General features: G+C 38.4%; 1 protein-coding gene across 2 annotated transcripts in view; it reads right to left on the reverse strand.

Moving 5' to 3' along the window:
- Positions 1 to 12623, reverse strand: part of LOC102223731 (chloride channel protein 2) — a 90871-nt gene that overhangs the window by 41377 nt on the left and 36871 nt on the right. For both annotated transcript variants that reach the window (XM_023350704.1, XM_023350703.1), the window contains 3 exons: positions 10817 to 10918; positions 9903 to 9987; positions 6642 to 6797 (listed from right to left, as the gene is read on the reverse strand). In XM_023350704.1, the coding sequence (XP_023206472.1) occupies positions 6642 to 6797; positions 9903 to 9987; positions 10817 to 10918 (343 nt within the window). The remainder of the gene's footprint in view (positions 1 to 6641; positions 6798 to 9902; positions 9988 to 10816; positions 10919 to 12623) is intronic.

Below are 12623 nucleotides of genomic sequence, written 5' to 3' on the forward strand. Positions count from 1 at the left end.
AGATCAGAACGCTCTGTGGATTGCTCGTAGGAGCAGTTGACAGAGACTTCTCCTTTTGCAAAAGCTTGCCATGAAATTCATATACGTTGTCTGTGGTTCTTTCTTTATGTAGATTCGAAAGGAAAAATACCTATCAGCTAATGTTTCTATTATTGTTTCTATCAGTCTTTATGTATCTGCATAAAGCCTTTCAATAAGTTGTTGTGTGCAAAACTTCATTTTAAACAGATATTTCTACCTTAATCAAAGCAATCTGTGCCCGAGGAAGTGTGACTAAGATTGAATTTGTACTTTAATTCCAAACATGATAATAATATGCTAAGGTCATGTCAAGCAACAGAACAAGTAATGGCTACAAATGGGTGCTAATGAAAAATAAAGCCATTGTGGTTCCTTTTCAGCCACTTGGGTAACATATTCTCAAAATAACTCAGTGTTTGAACTAATGCATTGTGGGTAAAACACACTGATAAAACCAAAGCCCCTGAAATACATTAAAGGTCTCCCCAATTAGCCTCTTGGTAAGACAGAATTTTTAATACCAGTTTTGTGTTCCCTCAAATACCTTAATATAACCCATTTCAAGCTGTTGGACAAGAACAGCTATATGTTACACACATAATTATTTTAATGTCAAAGTGGTTATGAAACAGCATAACTATTATGTGTCATTAGTGACAGGGCATGTTTGAAATTAGGTCTGTACTTTTTTCCCCTCCAACAGACATTATGTTTTAAAAATAATGAGACCAACTACATTCTGTATTTAACTTAATAAGGCTGATTAGGCTGGGAAAATTGCCTATATTTGTTTTGACCTCAATGACAAGCGCAATTATAAAATCCTCACTCTGGTTGTGTGTGTTTTAGACGCTAGTCATTTGACTTTATGTTTTTCACTATAATTTGATGAAACATGTATTTAACATCAAAGCTACATAATGTGTTGCAAATTTATTCAAATTTATTGAAGTAGGATCTTCTCCTACATGCACTGAAAACACATAAAGAAAGCATTAGATCTACGTATATACTAATTAGGAATGTGAAGGAGGGAAAACTTACATTTCTTCTCAGACTGCAGAAATAGCCATTGCTAAGTACTATAATTAACATTTACCATTACAAAAACAGATTTTTTATATTGAAAGAATTGATACTTTATAGATAGAATAAATCAGTACAGCTCTTCAACAAATATTGTTCCCAAATAACTCATTTAGTAAAACCAACAGATTTTTATCTAAGAACATTGCACCAGATGTAGCTCAAATTAACTGAATGCTTTTGAAGTAAATGAACAACACTAGAGATTGGAGAATGATCTAGGTTTTAATAAATGTGTTTGTTGTACAATCACGGCCACTGCTGTATTTTGGTTGGTACTACTTTGTCAAGCGTAAGGTTACACTGTGACTCTGATATAAAGTAATAACTTTCCTTGTGTTTGGGCCAGATCGGAGCAGTCTTATAAAGAAATAGTATTTCATATGAATTGCTGTGTGTTAGTTGGACAGCATTTACATTGGTTAAGGGTAACTTAAAGCAATCTGAAAATGAGACAGGAAAACACATATCCTCTTTCATTTAACTAGGATGTGGATTTTCATTTTATTATTCAAGTAAAAAAAAGTGACCACAAAAACTGTAAGACTACTTGAGTTATCAAGAACTAAAGGGTACAAATGTCAATGGTATCAATTATGACAGACCATGGAGGACATTTATACTCAATCAGCTGGAAGCGCTGTATGATCCTGTGTATAAACCATTTTCAGAGGACAGTGCTTCTTCCCAGGAGCCCCTCCTCGATTCCCACTCCAATTACAGTCCAGTCAGCTCTGTGACACTATAAGGCACACACACTGCTGTTTTCAGACAGACAGCAGAGGACACACACCTGCATTAATATACCCGTTTCACCCCGAGAGCTCATAACAGCACAAGACTAAAAATAACATCAAATTATTAACAATGGCAAATTGGTTAGCAGCTTTGAGAGTGCACAAAGCAGCTAACCAATGAGCTGTGCTGAAGCTAGCATCTTCACAGTAAGTGCTAACTTTTCACTGTCACAGCTTAATCAGGGCAAGTTGCTAGCTGTTAACAGAGCTGAAGCTGATGGGAGAACTGTGCACACACCTTTTCTATTCATCACTGGAAACAGAGTGTTTCATAAGTTTCAGCATGAAAAAGGGAGCATCAAGACAAGATGGCTGCCAGGCTGAATAAAAGAACCAGTCATTATAGAGAAGAAGCGGGAGTGAGAGCAATCTCGTCTTTGAAAATCACCAGGCTGAACCCAGCAAACCAAAGGCTGTAATTAGACCGAGCCATTACAGCCTCGCTTTGCATGTCGAGTCAGGGTGATGGAGATAGAGAGAGGACATTAGTCAGAGCATGGCAACAAATGCATGCTCAACTGCTCAACAAGGTTTGTTCAGGTGGTGTTTTATACATCATATCCTTTGCCGTGGTGCTTCCAGAAATATTTCACAGGGGAAGACTAAAGTCTTCCTGACTAACAACTTCCAGGCTGAGAACAACTCTTAACATACAGCCAGGGATAAAATGAAGTGGAATGATAGATGTTGTCCATGCTTCAACACAGATGAATTACAGGCTGAATTGCCTCCTTAAAATGTCAGAAAGTTCTGCAAAGGCCTGGTAACAACTACGGATGGGAGGAAAACATATTTTTCCTCCTGTGGGAAACTTTGTAGCTTCTGGACAGTTTATGATGAATGTATAAGGCCACATGCAAAGAGAAAATCACTTGGGTGAGAACCATCATATGCAGGATGTGTGAAAGCGAAAGGAAATGTTTTGAAATAGAAGGAACAAGAGGAACAACATTAGATGTGTAAACCAGAGGTGACAGCTACTGTGTTGGATACTTCAAACAGGAGCAGTGAAGTATATGTGCCGAACAGAGAAAGGGAGACTAAATGATTTAGTTTTAGATACAAGCAAAATGAAAGATCTGGAGGCATGAATGGAGGTGGGATGGGGGCTATAATAACATCTTAAGACTACTGAATAGTATATGAATCAGTTTTGCCTAAAAATACTTGTAATAACCTATTAATAAATCAAGGAACATCTAAAAGATACAAGGCTTTAAGCAGTGAATTTGGACACAAATCATTTGTTCAAGTGGACTGAGAAGTTGGACTGAGAATCTGCAAAAGCTGAAAACTAGAGTTCAGGTTTGACCTTGAGAAAACGCTTGCAACTGTAACTACAGCCTAAAGATTCAATATCGAAAGCAAATAAATCACATTTTTCAATTTGTAAAGCATCCTTAAAGCCATACTTCATTTATTCATTCTGCGCAACTTTATGTTGGTCTGTCATAAAAAAATTCTGGTAAAATACATTGAAGGTTGTGTAACAAAATATGGTAAAAGTTTAAAGGCTATGAATAGTTTTGCACGGCTCTGTATGGGACACCAACATGAAGCGATGTTTTTATTAAACTTGTTCATGCACAGTGAGTAGATCCACAGTGGCTGGATGTCAATACAGTGAGGAGGAATGATCCTAAAAAGAGAATATTGTCAGGGTTTCTGTGTGTGAGTGCGAGTAATACATCTTTTCCAGCGAGGATCTTGGTGGAGAACCTGGGCAACCTACACAAGTGGAGCTCATCAGCCTCATCAGAGTGCAGGGGATAAAGGAGCAGCAGAGCCTTAACTCAGTGCTGGATGATTAACGTTTACCGGTAGTCTCTCTGGCCTCCTGTTGTAGTCAGCTGTCACAAGCTTTTGATCTGTCTCTTGAGCATTTACCAGAGGTTTCATAGTCCTTGTGTTTGCTGCCTCTGGGTTTGTCACTGGATTTTCCAAGAAGGATCAGTTCAACTGTTTTCTCCTCCTGTGGATCCAACCTGCAAGTAACCTGCCTGCTCCGCCGTTCCCCCCATCTCCACTCCGCTCCATCAGTCCTCTAGCTTCTGTCACCACCTTCCTCGCACTCGCCTCAGGAATCACCATCAACCATTCTCCACACAGGACCCTGGGCACCTTTCTCCCACGCTTCACCAAAACCATTCTAAAGTAAGCTGTTACATATTGCATCTCTGATCAACTCATTTCAGACCACCAGTAACCCAACTCTCGTTCCAAGCGCCACCGATCGCGTGACACTAACCACTCCCCAGAAAGATCAAGAAAACCTGTCAATTGTTGCTTGTTCTTCTGAAAATAAAACCTATTCCTTAACTTAGACTTGTTGATTCTGCATGTGGGTCAGAAATCCGAACACGTCAAATATTTCACTAAAGGACAAACGGAGGACTGGACAGAAAAAGGGACCTGTTATTGAACATGTTATTAAACGTTGGCTTAATTAAACTTGCCTTATTAAAATAATTCAACCCACTGCTTGCAATTCTCATTCTAAGTTGAACAGACAGAACACCGATCAAGACATTTCTTATAACACTAAGAAACAGTTGCAGTAAAACAGTTACTGCAGTGCCATCACATCATCCGCGTCTCTGCTTACATAACTTTGACAGCAGAGCCTTCAGCAAATGTCACATATCCACTTCACTGTGTGGTTTTATCCTCATTTTCCTGGACATTGTGCTCAGCAGGAGCTACAAAGGGGTAATCATTTATCTATTGTTACATCCAACAAAAACCTTTAAAATTCTGCCATAAAAATGATTTGCCCCTTTACAGTTTTCCTCTGTTTTTATATTACCATGTAGTACCATGTCTAAATGTTTTGGATCATATATGGAGTGTTGGAATAATTGAATTTGTTTACAGTGTCACTAATCAGTGTTAGTGCAAACATTTATGCAAACAGTTGCTGCTGCCACTGCGTTAACACAGTGCCCTTCGGACCGACACAGAGCTGCAGTTGGACCCCAGAGGACAGTGGTTATTAGACTGTGTGTTAACTTCTTTAAAAAATGTTACTTCTCCAAGAATGGTGACGCACACAGTTTTATGCACACACTGACACAAGCTGTTACATGTTATGCATGTGTGCATCACTGGCAGAGCGACAGGAAAACTTGTTTGCAACCTCGCCACACATGTTGCCTTTGTGTACGGACTGTTTGTACACACTCTTGTGCAGGCTTCGTCCACTGTATGTTATAAAGGATGTTAGCGAATCTGTTTCAATTACTGATTACATCTACGAGGTTGGTTATAAACAGGATAAAATAATTCTAAGAGGAAAATGTCCAATTTACATGCAAATATACTTTAAAAATAAAGTAAACTTATTCTGGGTGATCAAATTCACTGACTGAAGTCTTTCAAGAACAGAAGGTGCTAAAATGCTAATCTTTCAATATCTGCACCACTGCACAACTGGAATTACAGAAGGAAAAATAAGCTACTGTTTGAATTAGCTCACTTCAGCCAGCTGGGTAAAGGAGAAATAAGAAAGAGAAAATCATAAAAGTGAAATATAATAAACATTATTGGCCTAAAACATTGGTAGTCACCAGGATTTTAAAAAAACAAAAAACTATTGGCAATAGAAAAAGAACATATTTGTTCAACCACTAGTTTAGTTTTAAGAGCCTTTAATAAACTTGCTTCTGTGTTTGTAGATGCAATGATTCAAATCCTGTTTTTAGTCACCTGAACATGAACCACATTAACACTCATAGCCCCGCTCTCTCTTTGTTTCTACACTCACACACATCTACACTACTTTCTGTGAGTACTTTGCCGGGTGAAATAAGGCATAAGGCACAAATGAGTGCAAGTCAAATTGCACAGAGACAGACAGTAAGTTGTTATTCCGCTGCTTTCAATAAGCAGATACTTTTTCAGCTCTTACAGTTGAGAGACAACATAGAGCATGACAGCTGCTTATGAAATGTATGGCAAAAAATGCTCTTAGAAAAATTATTGATTCAAAAGGTTTCACAGCAGGGATCTCCCAATCCAATCCCAGATATGGAATTGGGGTCCTACTTACGCTTTAAATGATCAATGTAAAGTCCCAGATGAAAACCTTCTGCCGATACCTACTGTTATGTAGTCTGTAATTGTACAACTGTGGCAACCACAGGTAATAACTCCCATTTCTCTCTGCAAAACTAGCAAAAATGCACACTCCTCTGGTATTTCCAAATACCAGAAGACTGCCTGAGTGTAATAGCTGTGCAGAGAGCAACTGAAACACCAATCATTCAATATTAAAACATTAAAAGCATATTAATGAACCAGGAGAATAACTAAAATTGACGTGTCCTGAATGTCTTTGTTAAGGTCATTTACTAATATACTCACACATTACTAATCTGAACGTAAATTGATATTTTCCAACAATATAAACCTCATGATTTCTAAGCAAACTGATATCAATTATGAATTGGCTTTGAAGTGAGTACTGCTGTTAACCTAAAGAAAACAGATAAATGGCCTTAATTCATTCTCTTCTTGTGCCAACCATAGTTCCCATCAATGAAAGGTTGTTTTGCACAGAATCGGCCTCACATGTACGGAATCTGTTGCTAATAATATTTCCTCAGAAATTACAGCTTCCAAGCTTCAACATGAGAGTTTCAGCCGCAGTGAAAACGGCTTTAGGGTTGTCGCTTTCAGCAGAGTCCTCTACAGAAGTGTGATACCACCATTGTAAAGCTTCCTCAACTTTGTTCATACCTTCATGATGACGAAGAGGACCAGTGTGACGAAGACGCTGACTTGTGGGTGTATCCAGGCTTGGGCGGTTCCAATGTAGTCAAATTCCTCAGCAATTCCCTGCTTTGTCCACGTCCGGTTGTCAAATAAAGTCCTCAGAGACTCCTCCTGACTCAACTACAAATCACAGGAAATAATCATTACAAGTCAGAAGCAGGTAGCAGCACTTTTTGCATCAATTGTTTGCAATATAATTACAAATTATGTAGGTTTTTGGACTATTAAATAGTGTGTATTCAGTTTGTAAATCAAAGACTAAAATACTGATGAGTAAATTGTTAAATTGAAATTGTGATGTGGCAAATTAAAAATGAAACCTGCCATTTATATATCAGGACAAAAAAATACTGTTGGAATTATGTCTCTCGTAACATGGAGAAGGTAACCAAATCTAGACAATTAAACTGTTTTTATATAAAACTGTGTTTTACTAATATTTATCCAGACCTAAAATATTCCATATTTACCCAGACTTTTCAAGACTGTGTAAGAACTCTCTTTATTTCCTAACATTTAGACACAGATAGGTCATGTTACTAGCAAACATGGGAAGACAGAAAACATACTATTCAGTCCCTGGAAGTATACAAGTTGCTATGTCCACTTGTACATAGCAACATACAAAACAACCAGACAAAGTTGTTTGAACTCTTAACAGCTTTGTGATCTTCTGTTACGCTTGTGTCAAACTCCACAGAGATTTCTGTCTCTTGTGCAGAGATGGATTGACGTCAAGAGGAAGAATGTCAGACAGTCCATCTGCCAGCTATGTGGAAAAGCCTGGTTACCGGGAAACATGGTGCCACAATGAACCAGTTTCACTTTCTCTGAACTAAACAACTACACTTATTGTTGGCACACATCTTTCTTTTGGGACAAACAAAAGAGAGATAGTTGTACCTGGAAAGAAGTACTGACTGCCACTGATATCCTCACATTATTTCTTAATATTTAACCCCTATAGATGTCAAATGTTTCTGGCAAAAATTCTCTAGTTAATCTACAAAGAGACAATCTTGCAAAAAGAGAACTTTTGTGGGACCTTAAAAGTACCTTTTTTGCCTCAAATGTCTCCTCCAGGGCTCAGAACAAACACAAAGTACAAAGTGTTAGCAGGGTCTTTCAAGTTGAATTGGGATGATTTTCATTTACTTGCCGTTGTATTGGCTTTTTACTCATGCTCACACCTGCTTGTTTACAGCTATCCAGCATTGTTAATGTGACAATTGTGATTTAGAGCACAACTAAAACACATCTTACTGAAGAATTTAGAAAAACTGAGGTTCCGGGGCTAGATTCACAGCAGGTTTTAATGGAAAGGCCTCCTCTGAATGTGAGCACAGGAAAAGACGATGAGCTCAAGGTTTTACAAAATGTCACCGGAGATTTAAATTTTACAATATCCGTCAGGGATTATGCTGTGACAAAATCATCTGCAGCCATACAAAAGTCACATCAGCTGCAGACAGCGTTGGAGATAGAGTTCCCACTGGCAGAGATGATGATGAAGAGTGTGCCGGGAAGACAAAGGGACCACAGATACAAATTTCTGAGTGGGTACTCCAAAGAGAGGAGCTTTAAGAGGAGTAAGCCAGCATGGGCAGAGCTTCAGAAATCTTCAACACTTTATTATTTGGAGCCAAGGCAAAGAGAGGGAGTCAATCTGTATGTGTGTATTGAGTGTACGAAGGATGGACAGTTTATTCCTTTTCTAATTCCAATTATTAACCGGATGAAGGGGATAAAATCGGAGAAGGCACAACACATGCTCATGAGTCATCCCTGGAGCAAAAGGACAATATGCTCGTCCATGTCTCCAGTGTACACTAATGAGTCACTAGCACTCACAGGCACATTTATACCCCTTTAAGCTATTGTGACCAGAGTCTTTAAAAAAAAAAAATGTTTTTTGGTTATTGGACAATTTGAACCTGTCTGCTACAATCATATCTATCAACCTCTAGCTGTATACAGAGTATATTCTTACAGCCTTTAGGATATGGCTCCTTATCGGTACAGACCAACCAAAGAACCACCAAAGTCTGTTGTAGCAGTCTGGAGGATCTGCTGGGATGCCTCCAGAAAATACAGCTCTCTTTTAACTAACTTTAAATACAAAATATCACATGTTTCTAACCACTCAGCCATAGTGGAAAAAGCTGAAAATGTGACCATTAAAGTCCTATTTGGCCTATTTTTCCTACATGATCTTTCCAACACTGAACCACAAAGTAACTGCACAATATGAATCAGGCATATCCATATTGTGACGCCTGATAACCTCCTGCAAGTGCAGGTTAAACTTTGTAATGAATCCATGAGGCGCTCTCTGTTTCATTTGATCTTCATTCACTGTTTGGATTGACTGTTGAATTCTCTGGAAACTGTCTGCTGCACATCACTCTACTCATGATGCTGCCACTTCAGCTCACTGGTCACTATTCTCCAAATTCCAGCAAAGTAAAATTGGAAATTATTTATGTAATTGTGGAATAAAATAATTATTTACAGTGTGTTTACTTTTATTAGAAGTTTATTTAATATTAATCTTACAATGTTTAATCAGTTTATTATGTCTCACTCAGTCTTACAGAGTCATTGTTTCTCTTTTTAGCCTTCACAGTTTGCCTCAGTGGGTCAGAAGCTTAGCAACAGGCGATAAGTAAATAGTTTTCATACCTTGCGGAGGGACAAGACCAGACCAACGGCGGAGCGATTATTATTAGGCATAGAATATTCTGTCTGAAACCCATTTTTAACTGAAAGTTGCATTTTTCTCTGTGTGTGTATTAATCTGATTAGCTCCTTGGGAATGTTGGTGATGACACTGTCTGTGGGAGAAGGACAGTATACAGTATATATAGAGAGGTGATTCCTTTGTCTAGTTAGATCTCTTCTGAGTTCTCCATCTGTGCAGATGTGAAATAAAGCTGTGTTTTGTTCTTTCTCTTTAACAAGGTTTGGACTTTGTTAATTTTTCTCGTTCCACATGATCACTGCTGATCATCAGAGGTACCAGATAACCTTGAATTCATCCCAATCCTTCTGGTTTTCCTTTAGTAGGTGTAAATCATTAGAGTGACATTTACTATGAAGAAATGCATGTCTGTATTGTGTTTCGGTGAACAAAACAGGCAAAGATTTGAGGTCAAAACCTGCAACGCAATGCAGTTCATGCAAAAGAGTATTATTTCCGTCCTTTGAAAGATGTTGGAACCATACCTTTCCAGCCATAAACTGCCCAAATCCAGGTGGAAATGTCAGTGTTGAAACCAGTAAAGTGACCAGTGCTGGATAAAGCAGTCGGCTGAAAGAGTAAGAGGTAAAAAGAAAAAAAATTTATAAAAATAAATTCTTTTCATATTTGCACTTCATCACGTATTGAAAAGTAAACATGCTATGAGTTCAATAAGCAGTCATGGTGAAAAAAGCAACCCTTAAGGTCATCATCATTATCACAGCGGTTAGTTACCACACAAATTTAAAATGTTCAATGATTATCAAGAGATGTATGTTTAGCTGTTACTGTTGGCTTTAAATGAACAGCCCAGAATTTGTCGAAGTGAATAAACAGGTAATACAATTTGTGTTTGTTCATGCCTTCACAATTTTCACTGAAATACAAAAAGCTTGGAAAAATATGTAATTAAAAACCTTTTTTTATTGTATCATAATAAAGTACCACAAAACAGGTTTTCAGGGGTGTGATCTTGAAATGCCACTTTAAAACTGTTTTACAAAATGTTTTCCAGTTGCAAATAGCCTCTCACTTCATGTAATGGAAAGTGCAACTTATTGTTACTGTTTGAGTCCAACATGCTGTTTCTATGATTTGTTAATAGTACAAAAGCAACTGAGTTTCCTGATGGGTTGAAGGAGTTGACTTCTCAGGCTTGGCTTAAAAGATGATTATTCAAAAAAAAAAAAAAACATCAACTCTTTGGGTTGATTTTACCATTTCTTCTTTTTTGAACTTCTCAAAATACAGCAGACTACTACTACTGTATACATGCACAATGCCCACAAACACATCCTAGTATGTGACTCATATGAAACGATGCAGAAAAATTGAAGCTGGGAGCAGGGTGCATGTTTTTCCTGAGACATCATCCGTCACATACTTCACATGTACTCACTTCTTCATGAGGAATTTGTTGATGGTATTTTGTTTCTTGATGGACTGGACAATCAGTCGGTTCAGGTAGACGAACAAAGCACCAATTAATCCACTGGCAATACTGCAAACAGAGAAACAGGGCAGTTAGTCCTGTTTTCCCTATGCGGTGTGATGAAGCACTCTGCATGATCAAAGTGAAACTAAATGGAATAAATTAGTCCAAGAGTAAACAAAGCAACGCATCAAGTCTTCTGCACCACCTCCATACGTTGCTCTCAGTGCATTTGGCCACAATAAAAACAATAGGAATGTAATGAGGCTCTAATGCACTGGAGGCGGGTGTCAGGAGTAAGTGCAAATGTGATTCAGTGAAGCCATAAAACGAGTACTGGTCAGGGAGGGAGATGATGATGTGGCGGAGCAGCATTAATGTAAATACAGAAAAGAACGAGAGAAGAATAATAGAACAAAGATGAAATGGATGAAGAAAATTGCTGGAATTAAAACCAAGAGACTAAAGCTAAGAGTGAGACAGACAGAGCCCCCTGTCAACTGAGGAAGTGTGGGGGAGTTGGAGAAAAGCCAAAGGAGAGGTTTATATAAGTACACATTTAAAAGCTCTGTGGGAGACCTCTTTATGGAAGCCAGAAGAAGAGAAAGAAACAGGACATAAGTGAGTGTGTGTATATAATACTTGCTGCATTATTAATTCCATCAAATATGTTTGAATAAATGATGACCATGATGATGAGGTAGTCTTTAACACCCTGATGAGGCATAAAGAAAACAGCAGGTCTGCTTTTGGTTTCCTTTTGTTCCTCAAAAATAAGCAATGATTTTTGTTGGTCTAATTCTAGTTTTGGCCAAAATATGTGCTAGACCTCATGAGGTGCTGATCGAGGAGGTGTTAGGTAATGGTTGAGTTGATGGTAAATGGTAAATGGAGTTAATGGTGGTAAAGCTCTCCCTAATCTGTGTTATTACTTATTTTTATTGAAACAAAATTCCAGAGATTCCTACAAAGAAGGCTCGGAGGAGAACATGCAACAAATATCCTACTGGATCAGAGGAAGAGAAAAAGCTGAGGAAGAGCTCATAAGATGCTACGTTCACCTCAACCTTTTAAGAACTTCTCAGACTTGCATTTCACTAAATGAGGTCATTGTACACACAAACTACTCAGGACTACATTCAGTTCATTCTCTCTTGGAAACCTCAAAGCTTCTCAAAAAACAGTCTGTGGGGAAAATGCTCTCCTCTATTAAGTTCAAATAAGAGCTACATTAAAGCTCATCACTGGATGCATCCATCTCCATATGTATGTTGTTCTGTGCAGTAATGAGGTCGAGTTTCACCAAGCGAGCTACTTCTGATGCCTGAAGGTGTAATAAACAGCAAGTGGGATAGGAAGCAACTCTTCAAAGACTTGCCCTTGGCAGCATGCAGCGCAGCACAAACCGGTCCTGGCCTAGTTGACTGAAACAATGACCAACTTTCCCTGCTACATGGATTCTAGTGAGGGGAGATGGATGGATAAGCACTCTGCTCCACACACATGTTGGCACAGAGAGCAACAAAGTGAAACTAAGGCTAAGTATTCCCATTGGCCTTCTTGATGTCCAGGCTGAAAAGAATATTTAGACCAAAAAGCATCAGAGTGAGAGTAAAATCTGTACAATAAGTCATTTTCTTCAGCAGCACATTTAACAGCTAATTCAAAAATGGCAGTCTTTCACTCTGAAAAACGGTGACGGATGGAAGGAAGAGGAAAAAATGAGAGCATCCCTCCTATCTCTGCACCAACTTTTCCTTTTTTTTCCCAGAGC

Source organism: Xiphophorus maculatus, chromosome 18 (assembly GCF_002775205.1).
Source record: "Xiphophorus maculatus strain JP 163 A chromosome 18, X_maculatus-5.0-male, whole genome shotgun sequence".
Classification (NCBI taxonomy): domain Eukaryota; kingdom Metazoa; phylum Chordata; class Actinopteri; order Cyprinodontiformes; family Poeciliidae; genus Xiphophorus; species Xiphophorus maculatus.